This window comes from Brassica oleracea, chromosome C3, assembly GCF_000695525.1.
Source record: "Brassica oleracea var. oleracea cultivar TO1000 chromosome C3, BOL, whole genome shotgun sequence".
Classification (NCBI taxonomy): Eukaryota; Viridiplantae; Streptophyta; class Magnoliopsida; order Brassicales; family Brassicaceae; genus Brassica; species Brassica oleracea.
In genome coordinates, this window is record NC_027750.1 from 8,337,481 (window position 1) to 8,351,136 (window position 13,656).

The 13,656-nt window shown below is 37.0% G+C and overlaps 3 protein-coding genes and 1 long non-coding RNA gene across 5 annotated transcripts; 2 read left to right on the plus strand and 2 right to left on the minus strand.

Moving 5' to 3' along the window:
• The first annotated feature begins 783 nt into the window (after positions 1-783).
• Positions 784-2,281, plus strand: LOC106334106 (alkane hydroxylase MAH1). The gene is given in 2 exon segments (XM_013772450.1): positions 784-1,577; positions 1,579-2,281. Coding segments are annotated over 2 exon segments (1,497 nt in total).
• A 667-nt stretch (positions 2,282-2,948) lies between these two features.
• Positions 2,949-5,352, minus strand: LOC106332447 (low-temperature-induced 65 kDa protein-like). Its single transcript, XM_013770906.1, has 5 exons — positions 5,235-5,352; positions 4,977-5,147; positions 4,396-4,899; positions 3,228-4,319; positions 2,949-3,136 (listed from the first exon to the last, which is right to left on the minus strand). The coding sequence occupies exons 1-5, from the start codon at positions 5,308-5,310 to the stop codon at positions 3,066-3,068; spliced, it is 1,914 nt and encodes a 637-aa protein (XP_013626360.1). The 5' UTR covers positions 5,311-5,352; the 3' UTR covers positions 2,949-3,065.
• Positions 5,353-8,813: 3,461 nt separating this feature from the next.
• Positions 8,814-9,884, plus strand: LOC106329812 (putative F-box protein At1g70970). The gene is made up of 2 exons (XM_013768438.1): positions 8,814-9,181; positions 9,437-9,884. The coding sequence occupies exons 1-2, from the start codon at positions 8,814-8,816 to the stop codon at positions 9,882-9,884; spliced, it is 816 nt and encodes a 271-aa protein (XP_013623892.1).
• A 1,502-nt stretch (positions 9,885-11,386) lies between these two features.
• Positions 11,387-13,093, minus strand: LOC106329136. 2 transcript variants are annotated; one of them, XR_001267738.1, is made up of 5 exons: positions 12,378-13,093; positions 12,053-12,305; positions 11,935-11,976; positions 11,787-11,854; positions 11,387-11,657 (listed from the first exon to the last, which is right to left on the minus strand). It is a non-coding gene; the product is annotated as an uncharacterized LOC106329136 (long non-coding RNA). The 2 variants fall into 2 exon arrangements; XR_001267737.1 differs by having other exon boundaries at positions 11,389-11,663.
• Between the last annotated feature and the right edge of the window lie 563 nt (positions 13,094-13,656).

Consider the following 13,656-nt stretch of genomic DNA (forward strand, 5'->3'; position numbering starts at 1 on the left):
TAATGCTTTTAATCTAGTACAAAAGTTGATATATGGAAAAGAGATGGCTTGTCTTTTATCTTCTCCGTCTTTATATAGTCTAGGTTTCGTTGGCAACCCTTCAACTGTTCTCCGAGATATTCGGCTTCAATTACGGAACTCGCTTTAGGCTCCTCTTGACCGAGTCTCTTAAGGTGTTAGCTCACTTTCTGTCGTGACCTCTGCTATGATGTCTCTCAGGTCCAGTCGTCAGCTCGGCTTTCAGCTCCCTTTGTTATGATGGGCTTATCGCAACTCACATGCTAGCTCACGCTTATCGGTACCTCACCTGAGGGTCATATTCGGGTCCAACACACATGACGTAATCCCATTAAGTATATATGATAATAAACCAAATTTATTTTATTAATTAACCCCAATTATATTAAGATTATTCATTTAAATATATATAGTTTTTAGTATGCCATTCTAAATTATTTTGTTTTTGATTTTAATTTTAGATGTATGAATCTATAAAATTATATAATATCAACAATAAATTTTTGATTCATAGGTTAGAACTTAGAAGTAATTTCTTTTTGAAACTTACACTATAAGTGATTTATGACAAAACTTTATAACTACTTAATAATGTACAATTGTCAAACTTTGATAATACGATTCTTACAAAAATAATTAAATACAATTGGTTTAAGTCATTTCAAATATTATATACCGCAAACGAGTTGTTCTTGGATGTCACACTCATATGAAAAAAAGAACCATCAGTTTTATAGGCCAAGAAAACAACCCCTTTTGTGTACTATGGCGATGATCATTGGCTTACTTGACATCATCATAGCATTCATTTTCTTCCTCGTCTTGTATTGTCTTTTCCTCCACATGAGAACTCAAACGCCTTTCCCCACAAACTGGCCAGTCCTTGGGATGCTTCCGGGTCTGCTCCTCCAAATTCATCGTATCCACGACTGGCTCACCCAGGTTCTTGAGGCGGCCAATATGACGTTTCGTTTAAAAGGACCATGGGGTAGTGGAACGGACATATTGGTTACTGTTGATCCAGTGAATGTCCACTACATTCTAAGTTCACATTTCGTTAATTACCCCAAAGGTGAGGAGTTTCAGAAGATTTTTGAATTCTTGGGAGATGGGATATTCAACGTCGACTCAGGTTTGTGGGAGGAAATGAGAAACTCGTCTCATGCCATTTTTAGCCATCAAGATTTTAGAAGTTTCTCGGTGAGCACAAGCGTAAGCAAATTAAGACAAGGCCTTGTTCCAATTCTTGAAAACGCTTCTGAGAAAAACATCCTTGTCGACTTGCAAGATTTGTTCCAGAGATTCTTGTTCGACACATCTTCGATTTTGATGACTGGGTATGATCCAAGGTATCTCTCCACTGAAATGCCCAAGGTTGAGTGGGGCGCCGCCGTGGAAGGAGTTTCAGATGGGATTTTCTATAGACATTTCAAGCCGGCTTTCTTGTGGAGGCTCCAACACTGGATCGGTATAGGAATAGAGAAGAAGATGAGAAGCGGTATTGAGGTTTTCGATCAATGGTTAGGGAAGATCATATCGGCTAAACGCGAAGAGATAAAAAAATCATGAGAAAGGAGATGCCATGGACGTTTTAACGTATTACATGACCATAAACACGGAGAAATATAAACTCTTGAAACCGGGCGATGATAAGTTCATGAGAGACATTATTTTGGGGTTTCTATTAGCGGGAAGAGACACCGTAAGCTCAGCTCTCACTTGGTTTTTCTGGCTTCTCTCCAAGAACCCTGAAGCAATGGCCAAGATCCGAGACGAGATCAACAAGAAGATGCCAAAGTTTGACCCAACAGAGTTACACAAGCTTGTGTATCTAGAAGGCGCCGTGTGTGAGGCGCTAAGGCTATACCCACCAGTCCTATTTAACCACAAGTCACCGGCGAAGCCAGACGTGCTTCCAAGCGGGCATAGAGTCGATGAGAACTGGAAGATAGTAATCAGTATTTATGCATTGGGAAGGATGAAATCCGTTTGGGGAGATGACGCAGAAGAGTTCAGACCAGAGAGATGGATCTCAGACAGCGGAACGTTGAGACATGAGCCTTCGTATAAGTTTTTGGCGTTTAGCTCTGGTCCAAGAACTTGCTTGGGCAAGAAGTTAACGTTCTTGCAGATAAAGACAGTGGCTGTGGAAATCATACGAAAGTATGACTTTAAGGTCATTGAAGGGCACAAACCCAAACCAGTTTCTTCTGTTCTTCTTCGCATGCAAGATGGTCTCAAAGTGAGTGTTACTAAGATCTAGTGATATTTAATTTATCTGTTAATGGTAAAGGAAAATAAAAGGTCCATTGGTAAAATAACGAAATAAAATATTAATAATAAATAAAGATGATATTTCGTATACTTCTTATTATTTTGCACAGTCTTGTATCATCATTGCTTTTAAACAGCTAGTATTTCATGATATAAATTTCATGGATCGTTTCAGTTTATGTGCATGAATGTCTCTACTGGAATGTAAAACTTATTAATCAATAAAAGAACTTAAATGTAAAGTAGGATAAAGAAAATTAGAAAGTTGAGCTAGAGCGCATTGTCTGCTCTATGGTCTCCCATGTTTCCGATGGCAAGAGTTGTCCTCCAAAAAAATGTTTAGCATTATGAGAAGATATTGAATGTGTCCAAACGGCTAAACCGGAAGATCGATTTGGGTTGTTCATCTGATTGTCAGTTCTTCAGCTATTATGAAAAAAATTCTTCTTTTTTTGAATACTAGTTTTATGACAAACTAGATAGCACTATTTATGAGATTAAATGTGTAGATTGATTTAGTGTTTTTGTTGATTGGTAAATGCTATTATGAAAGAAAAGCAATCTTATTTTTTTTGAATACTAGTTTTATGACAAACTAAAGAGTACTATTTATGCTAACACCCTTCTTTAAATTGTCCTTGGATTGCAAGCAAATATTTCCATTTTTATTTTATTTTTACACAAAACAAGGATTGCATCAAAATACATGAAAACCACAGACAGAGCCATCAACCAACAACATACATTAAACATTCAAAAGCAAAACATCAATCTCAGTTTCCAGAAGCTTGAAGTCCCCTCTGCCCCGGCAGAGTTCCACCGGAATCCGAAAACCCCGTAGTCCCTACCATTGCAACAAAGACATAAGCAAACCATAAATAATAATTACACCAAAGTCCTTAATTAAACAAATAAAAAAGATTAAGAAGTTTTACCAACGGTGGAGCCAAGTGACTGTGAAGACTCGTCCTCAACGGAATCTGAAGATTTCGGCTTCACGTGCTCTGTTGTACCACCTAGCCAAGAAGTGACAGCTCCTTTAACCTTCCCCACCATTCCTCCTCCTACTTTTCCTTCACCAGTAAAAGACTCGCCATGTTCTTTTCCCTCTAATATCTGGTCGGTAGGGATCTTCTCCACCGTCACTTCCACTTCCTTCACCGTTGTCCTTTTCTTATCTCCTCCGAGATGAAGTTTCTCAGCAATCACCTCCGATAATGCTTTGTCTTCCTCTCCAGGTCTCAGCTTCTCCGCCAAGTAGTCTTTAGTCGACACACCTTTTTCTCCCACTTGTTGCTTCTCCTCAGCTCCACTTCCACCTCCCGAAAGCGGCAACTTCGTCACCACGTTTGATCCCGTCTCTTTGACCTTTTCATCTCCAACGCGACTCTGCTCTTGTCCGCTTTCTCCGGAGTAGCCGAGCTTTGAGGCGACAGCGTTCTTCGCCGCAACAGCTTTGTCGGTTACGAACGAAGTCGCTGAACCTATCTTCTCTGAGTAGGTAGTGGGTTTTGACTCGTGCGTCTCCTCGAAGTCATGTCTCTCTTTCGGACGAGAGAGGTCCGGTGAGAACTGATCATGAGTCCCCGTCGGTAAGTCTCTTCCCAACACATTCTCTGCTTTCACATAGTCACTTATCGGCGGCAAATGCTTCTCCAGTCCAGGTCCTGTTTCCTCACCATATCCCTTGGCCGTATCCTTCACACCAAACTCATGGCTCTTCGCAGGAAACTCTTCCCCCAGCCCAGCGATTGATCCGCTGGTCAAAACCGTCGCCGAGTTCTTGTCTGCTCCAGAACCGTCCCCCCGACCAAACTCATGGCTTCTTGTCCGAAAATATTTCCCCATCCCATCTTCAGATTCCCCTCCAAATCCGATTGCGTGTTCGTTCTTCAGACCAAACTCATGGCTTCTTGTCGGCATGTCTCTTTCGAATTCTCGTCCTGATTTATGAACAGGCGACTCATCTCTCACTTTCATCTTACCCAGAGACTCAACAATCGCCGGTACTCCAGCTTCTCCACCTCCTAAACAACAAACAAAACACTTTCATAAACCCTTAGAAAAACACGATCTTGAGTTCCCGTAATAAAACGTTCTTACCTTCATGAGTGGGATCCGTAACCTTGGTCTGATAATTAGATACAGATTCTCCTCCTGGAGCGCCCGGATCTTCCTCCAACCCTCTAGGTCTGCCGATGTTGACTCTCCGTTGACCGCCGAGATCTTCGTCGTCACCGGGAGAAAACGTCCTCCTCACATCCTCCGTTGAAGAGAGGAGAGAGGCGGGAGTGTGCATCGGCATCTGATGATCCTCTCTGCTCTCTTCTCTCTCTGACATGTCGAAAACTCTGAGAGGATGAGATGGTGCATCTCTTCTCTCTTCCTTCTCCGACACATCAGGATGAGACGGTGCGTCGTGTTCAAAAGAGATGTCTTGTAATGGCTCAGGTTCAATGGGCTTGGTGTAATCGGTTGTGACGACAGGAAAAACCTTTGTCCCCGGTGGAATAATCTCTTCCGGTGCCGGAAGATTAGTTTCTCCGGGATGACAAAGAGACTCAGGGTGACCCGTTACGCCTCCTCTGACGGCAAATGACTCATACACTGTGCCATAAAGATATGAAACAGAGAAACTGTTTAATGTCACAAAAACATAACCCCTTTCTATTTACTAATGAAACCTGGTGCGCCGTGCACTTCTGGATCTGGCTCGTCATATTCGTAGTCTTCTTCGTCCGCATCATGATCGTGCTCATGACCATGTTTAGTAAGAGTGTTCTTGATCCTCTTAGCTTTTTCTTTTACTTTCTGCAACACTTTAGTTGCTCCCTTCTCATGATGCTCTTCTTCCTCTGTTAACGGAAGAGAACATGATATTGATCGGTTTGGTTTAGTAAAATTAGTCGCTGGTTTAATGTGGTTATCGTTATGTATTTTACCTGGATGGTGAATTCTGATTGGATCCTCTGCTTGATCATGACCATAAGGGCGTGTCATCTGCGACTGCATATCCATTTTTTCAAAGCTGTTTTCTCTCAATCAATCAATCAACCAAACTCTTTTTCTCTGTTCGTCTGTGTTGTTTTTCTTCTAGGCATGTCTCTGAGAAACCATGGAAAGGTTTTAAATAAAGGGACTTGAGAGAGAGGAAGATGACATATGGCCGAACCATCTCTATTTGGCTACTGGCTCTTCACTTCCGTAGTATACTGACACGTGCGATGCGTCCGTCCCGTCCTGCCACGTCTCAGAGATTTGATCTCTACGTGGCTATGTTGCCAAATTAATCTTTATCCTATAGAAGCCTGTCGACGTTACTTTCATTAAAAGTCGGTCTACGTTAATCATGTATTTGTGCTGTTTTAAATAAATAAACGCACGTCGTTCTTTAGTTTAATATTGAAAGTCTGAAAAGTGAAAACGGTGTGAAAGCCGAGTCAAACATGTCAAACCAAGCCAACATTTTTAATTTCGATTAAGGTTTGGTCATAGATTCCATTAACTTTTTGTTTTCAAAATTAACAAAGTTACCCGTTCAATTTTCCGGTCGTCTAATTTGGTTTGTTTTAGTATCTTTTAACCAGAAAAGCTGATTTATGCCAATAAATCAATTTTATAGACCACATCTTAATTAAAATATAAATCGAAAATTAAACTAACTGAACTTATATAAATTATTAGAATATAATCAACATTATCTGAATATAACTAAAATTTAATAAAACCCAATTTCTTTTCGTCTCAGTATGGTATCAAAATTGAGAAACTAAATTAGCTGAAACTAAATCTTAAAATTTTAAAGTCAATTCAGCAAAATTTCAAGTATTCGTATTAATTTGAAGACCGGACTAACCGATCACATGAACACCAAGCCAGATATCTATTTCTAGGCATGGACATAAAATTTACTATTTGAGATGTGAATTAAACCTGAGCTAAAAATCAGAATCTATGAGATATAACAATATATAAATAGATCTTGAAAGGTATTACAGCATATCTGAATCCTAATTGCTATTAACGGAATCTGAGTAGATGAACTAAAAATCCAAATTTTAAATTGTTTATAATGAATTTCTTGTTTTATTCGGATCGACGACTTATTTCTATACCATAACTATCCTATAGTAACAGTTCAACACAAATTTTCACCTTCGTTCAAATTGCACGTAGATTAAATTTAACAGCCAATATCTCTCTCATTATAAAAGTTTAAAACCCGTTTCCACACAAATCAAAATTTGGCTTAGTTTTAATCGTTTGTGACATTAATCAACAGTAAACCAGTTGGTATCGGTTGATATTAGTACAATCGGATCCAAAACGAAGATCCAACCAGAAATCAATTAAAACCCGACCGAAACCCTATTAAAAAAACCCAAATCAATTTTATCCTTTAGAACCCTAAAATCTAAAAAATCAGAAAAGGGATTTCGCTTCCCATAAAGACAAACCCAGAAAGATGATGAACATGATTGTTAATGTATGCAATCTGAACCAAAAATAATAAATAAAAAGAGTGTCAGACTCACCTTTTTCCTTCAGTTTTGACGGCTAGAACCACCTGACTAGGGACGGCTCAATCTTCGAATTCAATGGAGCTTGGTCGAATCGCGAGAGAGATATGGAGATTGGGACTTTAGGGATTTTGATATTATTTTGGGTTAATTGATCCACTAAAGCCAGTTTACTCTTTCTAATCGGGTTGTTAGAGTTCTAATTGGGTCGTTTTAATCTTATTTCGGGTTAATTAGATTATCCATTGGTTAACATTTTAATCAAAGGCTTAACCAACAGTAAACCCGCTTTGTGTCGATTTTAATTCGTATATTAAAACATTATTAGAATCTAAAAAACATTAATATGAACTTGAACTTTATATTTAAAAAATGGACACACATAACACATAGAATATAAATCCATCTCTTTTTATTAATAATTTTCCATCGTCAAGAGCATAAATTGTTTTGTCATCATCGATACCAAAAACCAGTTCAGCATAAATATATGGTATATCATTTTTGATCGAGCTAGGGTCTATGGTACTAGCAACAGAATTGAGTCAATTGACACTAATGATTCGGCTTTGAGAAACTCGGATAAGCAAAAGGTGAAAAGAGTAGTGAAATGGAGCCAAGTGATTCACTTGCAAGTGTTGCTCATATTCATCTCTTGAGAATTTTAGTGCACCTACCAAAATCAACATGCATGCTTATCTGTGAATGAGCCTACCTTAATGGCAATATGCAGAAAACATGGAAATCAGAATGATTTTTTTACATGTTCGCATTTTTGATATTATAGAACTTTTTTTGAAATACAACGGATTTACATTGTTCCGAAACGTTTAGATTAGGTTTATATATGATTATGTGTAATGAAGTACGGGAATCGACCGTGGCATAGTGGTTCCGGAGCTTCATTATTTTCAACTGATCCGGGTTTGAGGAAAGGTGAACGGGGTTTTTTTTTTTGTTATTTTCTATTCACTATTGTAGTCAAACCGCAAGAACCAACGTAACAACCGGTTTAAATTGTTCGGAAACGTTTAGATTAAGTTTATATATAATTATGTGTAATGAGATACCGAGAATCTACCGTGGCATAGTGATTCCGGTGCTTGCATGATTTTCAACTGATCCAGTTTCGAGGAAAGGTGAACCAGGTTTCTTTTTGTTATTTTCTATTCACAATTGTAGTCAAACCGCAAGAACCAAAGTAACAGCCGGTTTATACGATGATTTATATTGATCAAACTCACTTCAAGTTCCCAATGTGGGACTTCTCACATTCATTCATTTGACATTCTTTGGACTGTTGAGTCCCATGTCATTTTTGTTCACATCTCAATAAAGGCAAGGGGCATTTATAATTTGATCCAACACTGCGCTAACTACTTCTTTTTTTGGTAAAAATTGCGCTAACTAACTTTCTAATCAAAAATCGAATCTAAAGCAAAGAACGTTTTCATTTTCACACTACGAGCCCCCGGACTTGTGGCTCAGTTCCTCGTGCTTGCTTAATCAACAACCTAAACGGTAGATTAAGCTTCTGTTAAATGTATCATAGAACTTTTTTTAAATACAACGGATTTACATTGTTAGGAAACGTTTAGATTATGTTTACATATGTTCATGTGCGTATTGTAATACTGAGAATCTAGAAACCGTGCCATAGTGGTTCGGGTTCTCAAATGTTATTATTCTGATCAGGGTTCGAGAAAAGGTGAAGGAGTTTTCTTTTTGTTCTTTATAATTTGATCCAACATTGCGCTAACTACATTTTCTTTTTGGTAAAAATTGCGCTAACTAACTTTCTAATCCAAAATCGAATCTAAAGCAAAGAACGTTTTCATTTCCACACAACGAGCCCTCAGACTTGTGGCTCAGTTCCTCGTGCTTACCTAAACGGTAGATTAAGCTTCTGTTAAATGTAATCTATAAATTAGAAGGCTGACATGCTGATAATCTTATCAAACAAACAAAAAAAAAAAACATCTGAGATATAAAAGAAACACAATGGAGAACTCGGACTTTGCAATGATGCCCGAAGAGTTGAAGGATGTCATTCGTTCAAAATTGCCTCCCAAGTCTCTGGCAAGGTGTATTGTGGTTTCTAAGGAATGGGAGAGGTCGATTGGGGACAGACGCCTCCAGCATGCGCATTACCAAGAGTCCAAGAAACAACCCATGCTTGTTCTTCTGAGGCTCTGTCAACGAAGAGTCTGGAACGACGGCGAACCTCAATACGAGTCGTTCAATACCGTCAACCAAGAGCGCCCGCAGCCGATCGCTGATCCTCACCATGTGACAACGCTTCCAAACTCAGATTTCGCCGTCACGTCCGGTGGACCTATAAGAGGCCTCCTCTGCCTGCATTACGACAGGTATATTTCAACTTAATAGAACATTTTTTAAAGTCCATTCTTTTAATAATAGACATTAGCGCGCAATTGCTGTTAAAAAGAAACTAATTAATTAATCCATTTAATACTTTTAGATAGGAGTTTAGTTGATATGATGATTAATTTATTATAAACAAATTCTGTAAGATATCGAGATGCTGTTATATATGTGTAAATGTGAAGACTAATGTCTTATATGTGTGTGTATATATATATATATATATATACATATATTAGGTACCTCGTCCTCTGCAATCCGGCGATCAGAAAATGTCTGACGGTGCTCGAGTTCGAGCCGGAGCCGCCGCAGACCCGAAAGAGATTCAACCACCGAGGCTTTTTATTTGGATTTGACGAACAGTCCAAGGCTTTTAAAGTCATAAAGACAGAGGCCGGTGACCACAATTTACCTTGGCGCCATCAGATATTCACCGTTCAACCCGGAGAGGTCATATGGCGTCAGATCGACTGTCCTCGTCCCTACACGCCAATCACCAACTCGCTCTCCATTGAAGGTAACGTGTACCTGGGTGCGGCGCATAACAAGACATGTCTTGCAGTTACTGTGAATTTGACTACAGAGTCGATCTTGATTACGGAGCTGCCTACGGCTTTCCTACTTAAGCTTGGTATCACCAAACTGAGAAGTTACAATGGCCAACCATGTTTAGTTTCAGCAACTTAGTCATAATATTATTGGTGCTTTTGTGGTTAAGTCCGTATAATAAATAGTGGCCAGTTCTGTGTTCGAATCTCCTGCGTCGCAATAATAATTTTTTAAATATATTTTACAATAAGGTTAATTGAAGCAAACTAAAAAGGAAATTTTGGTTATACCAAAAAAAAAAAATTAATCATAAATGTTTTTTCTTAAATAAAAATCGCGCAATTACCTAATGTAGCTAAAATATATATGACAATTAATGATTTTGAATGATAAAGATTTGATAAAAATCCCTAAAAATTAGTCTTTTCTCTATCATTTTTTAAAAATTTCAACTTATTAAAATAAATGAAACAACCACATTAACTATATAATAAAAATTTAGATTTTTTCATATATGTTATATTTTAAATTTTTAAAAACGAATATGAATAACTAAATTTGTTAAAAATCTCACATTGAAATTTTTGTGATCCATGGTTTAAAATTTATGTTATAACAATATACAAATAATTACGAAATTACATAAGTATGAAGTCTCATTTAATAAATATTATATATATGTATATTAATATTAATATTTTTTAAAAAAATTATATACCATACAAAATACATAAGTATTTTAGTTTTGAATTTGCTTTGAATTTTTTTGACAAACCTTTTGAACAATTGTTGACAACTTAATATTTAGATTTTAAACTTTGCATTGAATGTTTTTGAAATTATAAATTACTAAAACTATTAAAAATCTCACAAATTTTTTATTTTTATCATTGATTTAAAATTTTTGTTATAACAAAAATAAACGACCAAAAAAATATGAGTATAAAATATATTTTAACAGATGTCAATATTAAAAATGTAATATATATATATATATATATATATATATATATATATGTTAATATCATGTAAACTTAATTTTATAACATATAAAATAGAAAAAAGTGTTTGTCTTGATTAATAAAGTTTATTTAAGTATTTGTACCAGTCTAATTATATACGTAATAGTTACTAAATTTTTAATTATTCAATATATATTTATTATTTCGTAAGATGTAAAAAATACTCCCTCCGTTCCTAAAAGATCCATGTTATAGTTTTTTCACTTATTAAGAAAACATTTAAAATTGTATTTTCCAATACATTGTTTTCCTTAATTAGCTATTTTCAATAACTTTTAACCAATAAAATTTTATTAAACACAATTGTATTTTTTGAAAAGTACAATTTTTCATTAATTAATGTCTTGAAAATGTAAAAAATGTATCTTTTTAAAACAAATTTTTTTTCTAAAAAATGGATCTATAAGGAACAGAGGGAGTATATAATACCAAAAAATAATTTATATATAATATTCATTCCGCGGATCTTAACCTAGTGTAATTAATACAAAGTTAGAAATTACAACTTTTGAAAAGATCCTCAAATAATATATAGAAGATTTGGGCTAGTATATAGGATGCATTATAAATAAAATAGGTTTTCTTATTCATTTTGTAAGTTCCTTTTTTATTTCTCAAAACTTATTTTTCTATTCATAAAATGAGGTTTACGAAAACTGATATCTTGAAACAAAATTCCCAGCCCTACTAGAAATGTAAAAGTGAAATTACATTTCAGTGGTCGTGTAAATGACAGTAAAAAAAAAGCTAACGGGTAGGGTAGCTGAAGCTCTACCACGCAAAATCGACTGATCCTAGACACGGCTATATGCTAGGCTAAACGATTCGACCCATATGCTCTTCTCCTCCTACGCATTCCTCTGCCGGATTCTCCATATGCTTAGTAGCACTATAACTAACAAAAACCATCAACGGGTATAAAATAAAATCGAAAACAAGAAAAGTCTAACACCTAACTTGGGAAAGAAGAATCCTATTTTATCAAATTATAGATCTTCAGAAAAGTTGGGTTTATTACCACTAGCTGCAGCCTGCAGCATCAGCGGGTACTATCCAGCGAGTAGCAACAAGAATTGACATGTCAATCTGCAAATTGTGAGCAAAAAAAAAAACTTCTTAGTCCCTCCAAAACTGATAGAAGAAAACTAGAAGATAACAAGAACTACCTCGTCTTTGTTGTCCCTTAACTTATCAACAATCTTATTTATCTGCATTTGTCAACTTATGTTTCAGACAACACAATCCAGTTAAAAGAAGAATGTTATGTCTTGACTCTAGACTCACCATATCAAGCAATGCAGGAAGAGGTTTAAGTCTCAGCCATATACCCTAAGGCAATTATGTCCAGAAGAGCACCTTGTTCGACACCTTTCAAGCCCGAATCGATCTCTTCTTTGACAGCAACGTAATTAGCTCGGAGAAGGTCCATTGCGTCACTCTCACCCCAATCTTAACCATGGATTTGACATCATTGAACAACTCTTGCAACTCCAACTCAAACTCTGCCGTCATGTTAACATCGCTACTTGGAGTAGACCTGGACAGAACAGAGGAAAACACTCATTAAAAGTCTTTTTTTTTTTCTAGTTAAGACAAATAAAGTTATCACCTTTGAAGTTCAGAAACGCTGGAAGTAGCACGAATTTTCAGCTCCTTGGAAGCGGCGTGCATCAGGTAGAGCTTAGGCTTGCGTTTCTGATCAGGAAAACAAAGACAACACGTGGAATCTCTCGGGGAAAGACCCGACTGAGAAGTTAACTGATTCGTGTAAATAGAAGCATTAAACACTACTCACTTTGTGTATTATGCAAACTGAAGCAGTGATGCAAACGAAGCTTACAATAGGAAAAGAAAAGAAAGATGGATAACTTCAGATCTATAATCAAAAATTGAAGATTCAGCTGTATTCATGAACCATCTAAACAAAAAAAATATATATATATATATCAAAGCAGTTTTTTGGACAATGAATTAAAGCTATACAAAGAAAACTCAATGACAAAACGAGATACGATTGTAGAAGAGAGAGATCCGCATTACATGCACTCGGTTTAAGACGAAGTTGGAACGATTGAATAGTAAGAAATCGTTCCAACTTATTTGTTTATTTAACTGTAATCTATAGTAATTCTATATATTTGGTTGATAACCGAACTCCGCGTAAAAACAATCACGAGCATTTTATTTTTATTTTTGTTCACCACAATCACGGAGCATTTGATAAGTTTTTTTCAATCTTTATTGATAACCGAACTCCGCATAAGAACTTTACTCCTAATTTTCACATTAACAGCTGCTTGATTGCCTCGATGATACTAATTAAGACGTATCTTTTGGTATCAGAGCTATTTATTTATCGTAACATTTTATTATGTAAATCGGGGTGTCACAATTTGGTATCAGAGCGGGTTCCGTCCCGGCTCCGACCCGGGATGGCGATTTTTGGAGACCTGGTTTTATTCGGTTTTGACGGTTTTAAACGATTTCAAAATATTTTCGGGGATTTGGGAATTTTGAAAATAAAAATAAATAGCACCTTTTCGTTCGATATCACTGCTCCTTAAAATGTTGGTATCCAAAGTTCAGCGTAAGTTAACTTTTCGCTTTCCTTTTAGATGCCGCCAAGGAGAAGAACCACCCGTGCCCAGACCGCCAGAGCCGTTAGAGACAATGTAGATGAGCATGAGCAGCCCGCAGTTCCACCACCCGCGGCTCCACCAGTTGATCAGGATGCATTGAGACAGATGGTTCAGGATGCCGCTAGACAGGCCGCTCAGGAAGCACTTCAGCAGATTGCCCAGGAGGCAGCCAGGCAGGCCGCTCAGGAGGCCGCCCGAGTAGGTGCTCAGGAGGTTGCTCGTCAGATGGCTGCCGTTCAGCAGGGACCA

What these genes read in the sequence shown, in the direction of transcription:
- LOC106332447 (XM_013770906.1), bottom strand. Translation starts at nt 5,310, where the DNA reads ATGGATATGCAGTCGCAGATGACACGCCCTTATGGTCATGATCAAGCA. An exon ending in AATCAGAATTCACCATCCAG is followed by an intron (nt 5,148 to 5,234) that starts GTAAAATACATA and finishes TTCCGTTAACAG; the next exon opens with AGGAAGAAGAGCATCATGAG. An exon ending in TACGGATCCCACTCATGAAG is followed by an intron (nt 4,320 to 4,395) that starts GTAAGAACGTTT and finishes TTTGTTGTTTAG; the next exon opens with GAGGTGGAGAAGCTGGAGTA.
- LOC106329812 (XM_013768438.1), top strand. Translation starts at nt 8,814, where the DNA reads ATGGAGAACTCGGACTTTGCAATGATGCCCGAAGAGTTGAAGGATGTC. An exon ending in CTCTGCCTGCATTACGACAG is followed by an intron (nt 9,182 to 9,436) that starts GTATATTTCAAC and finishes TACATATATTAG; the next exon opens with GTACCTCGTCCTCTGCAATC.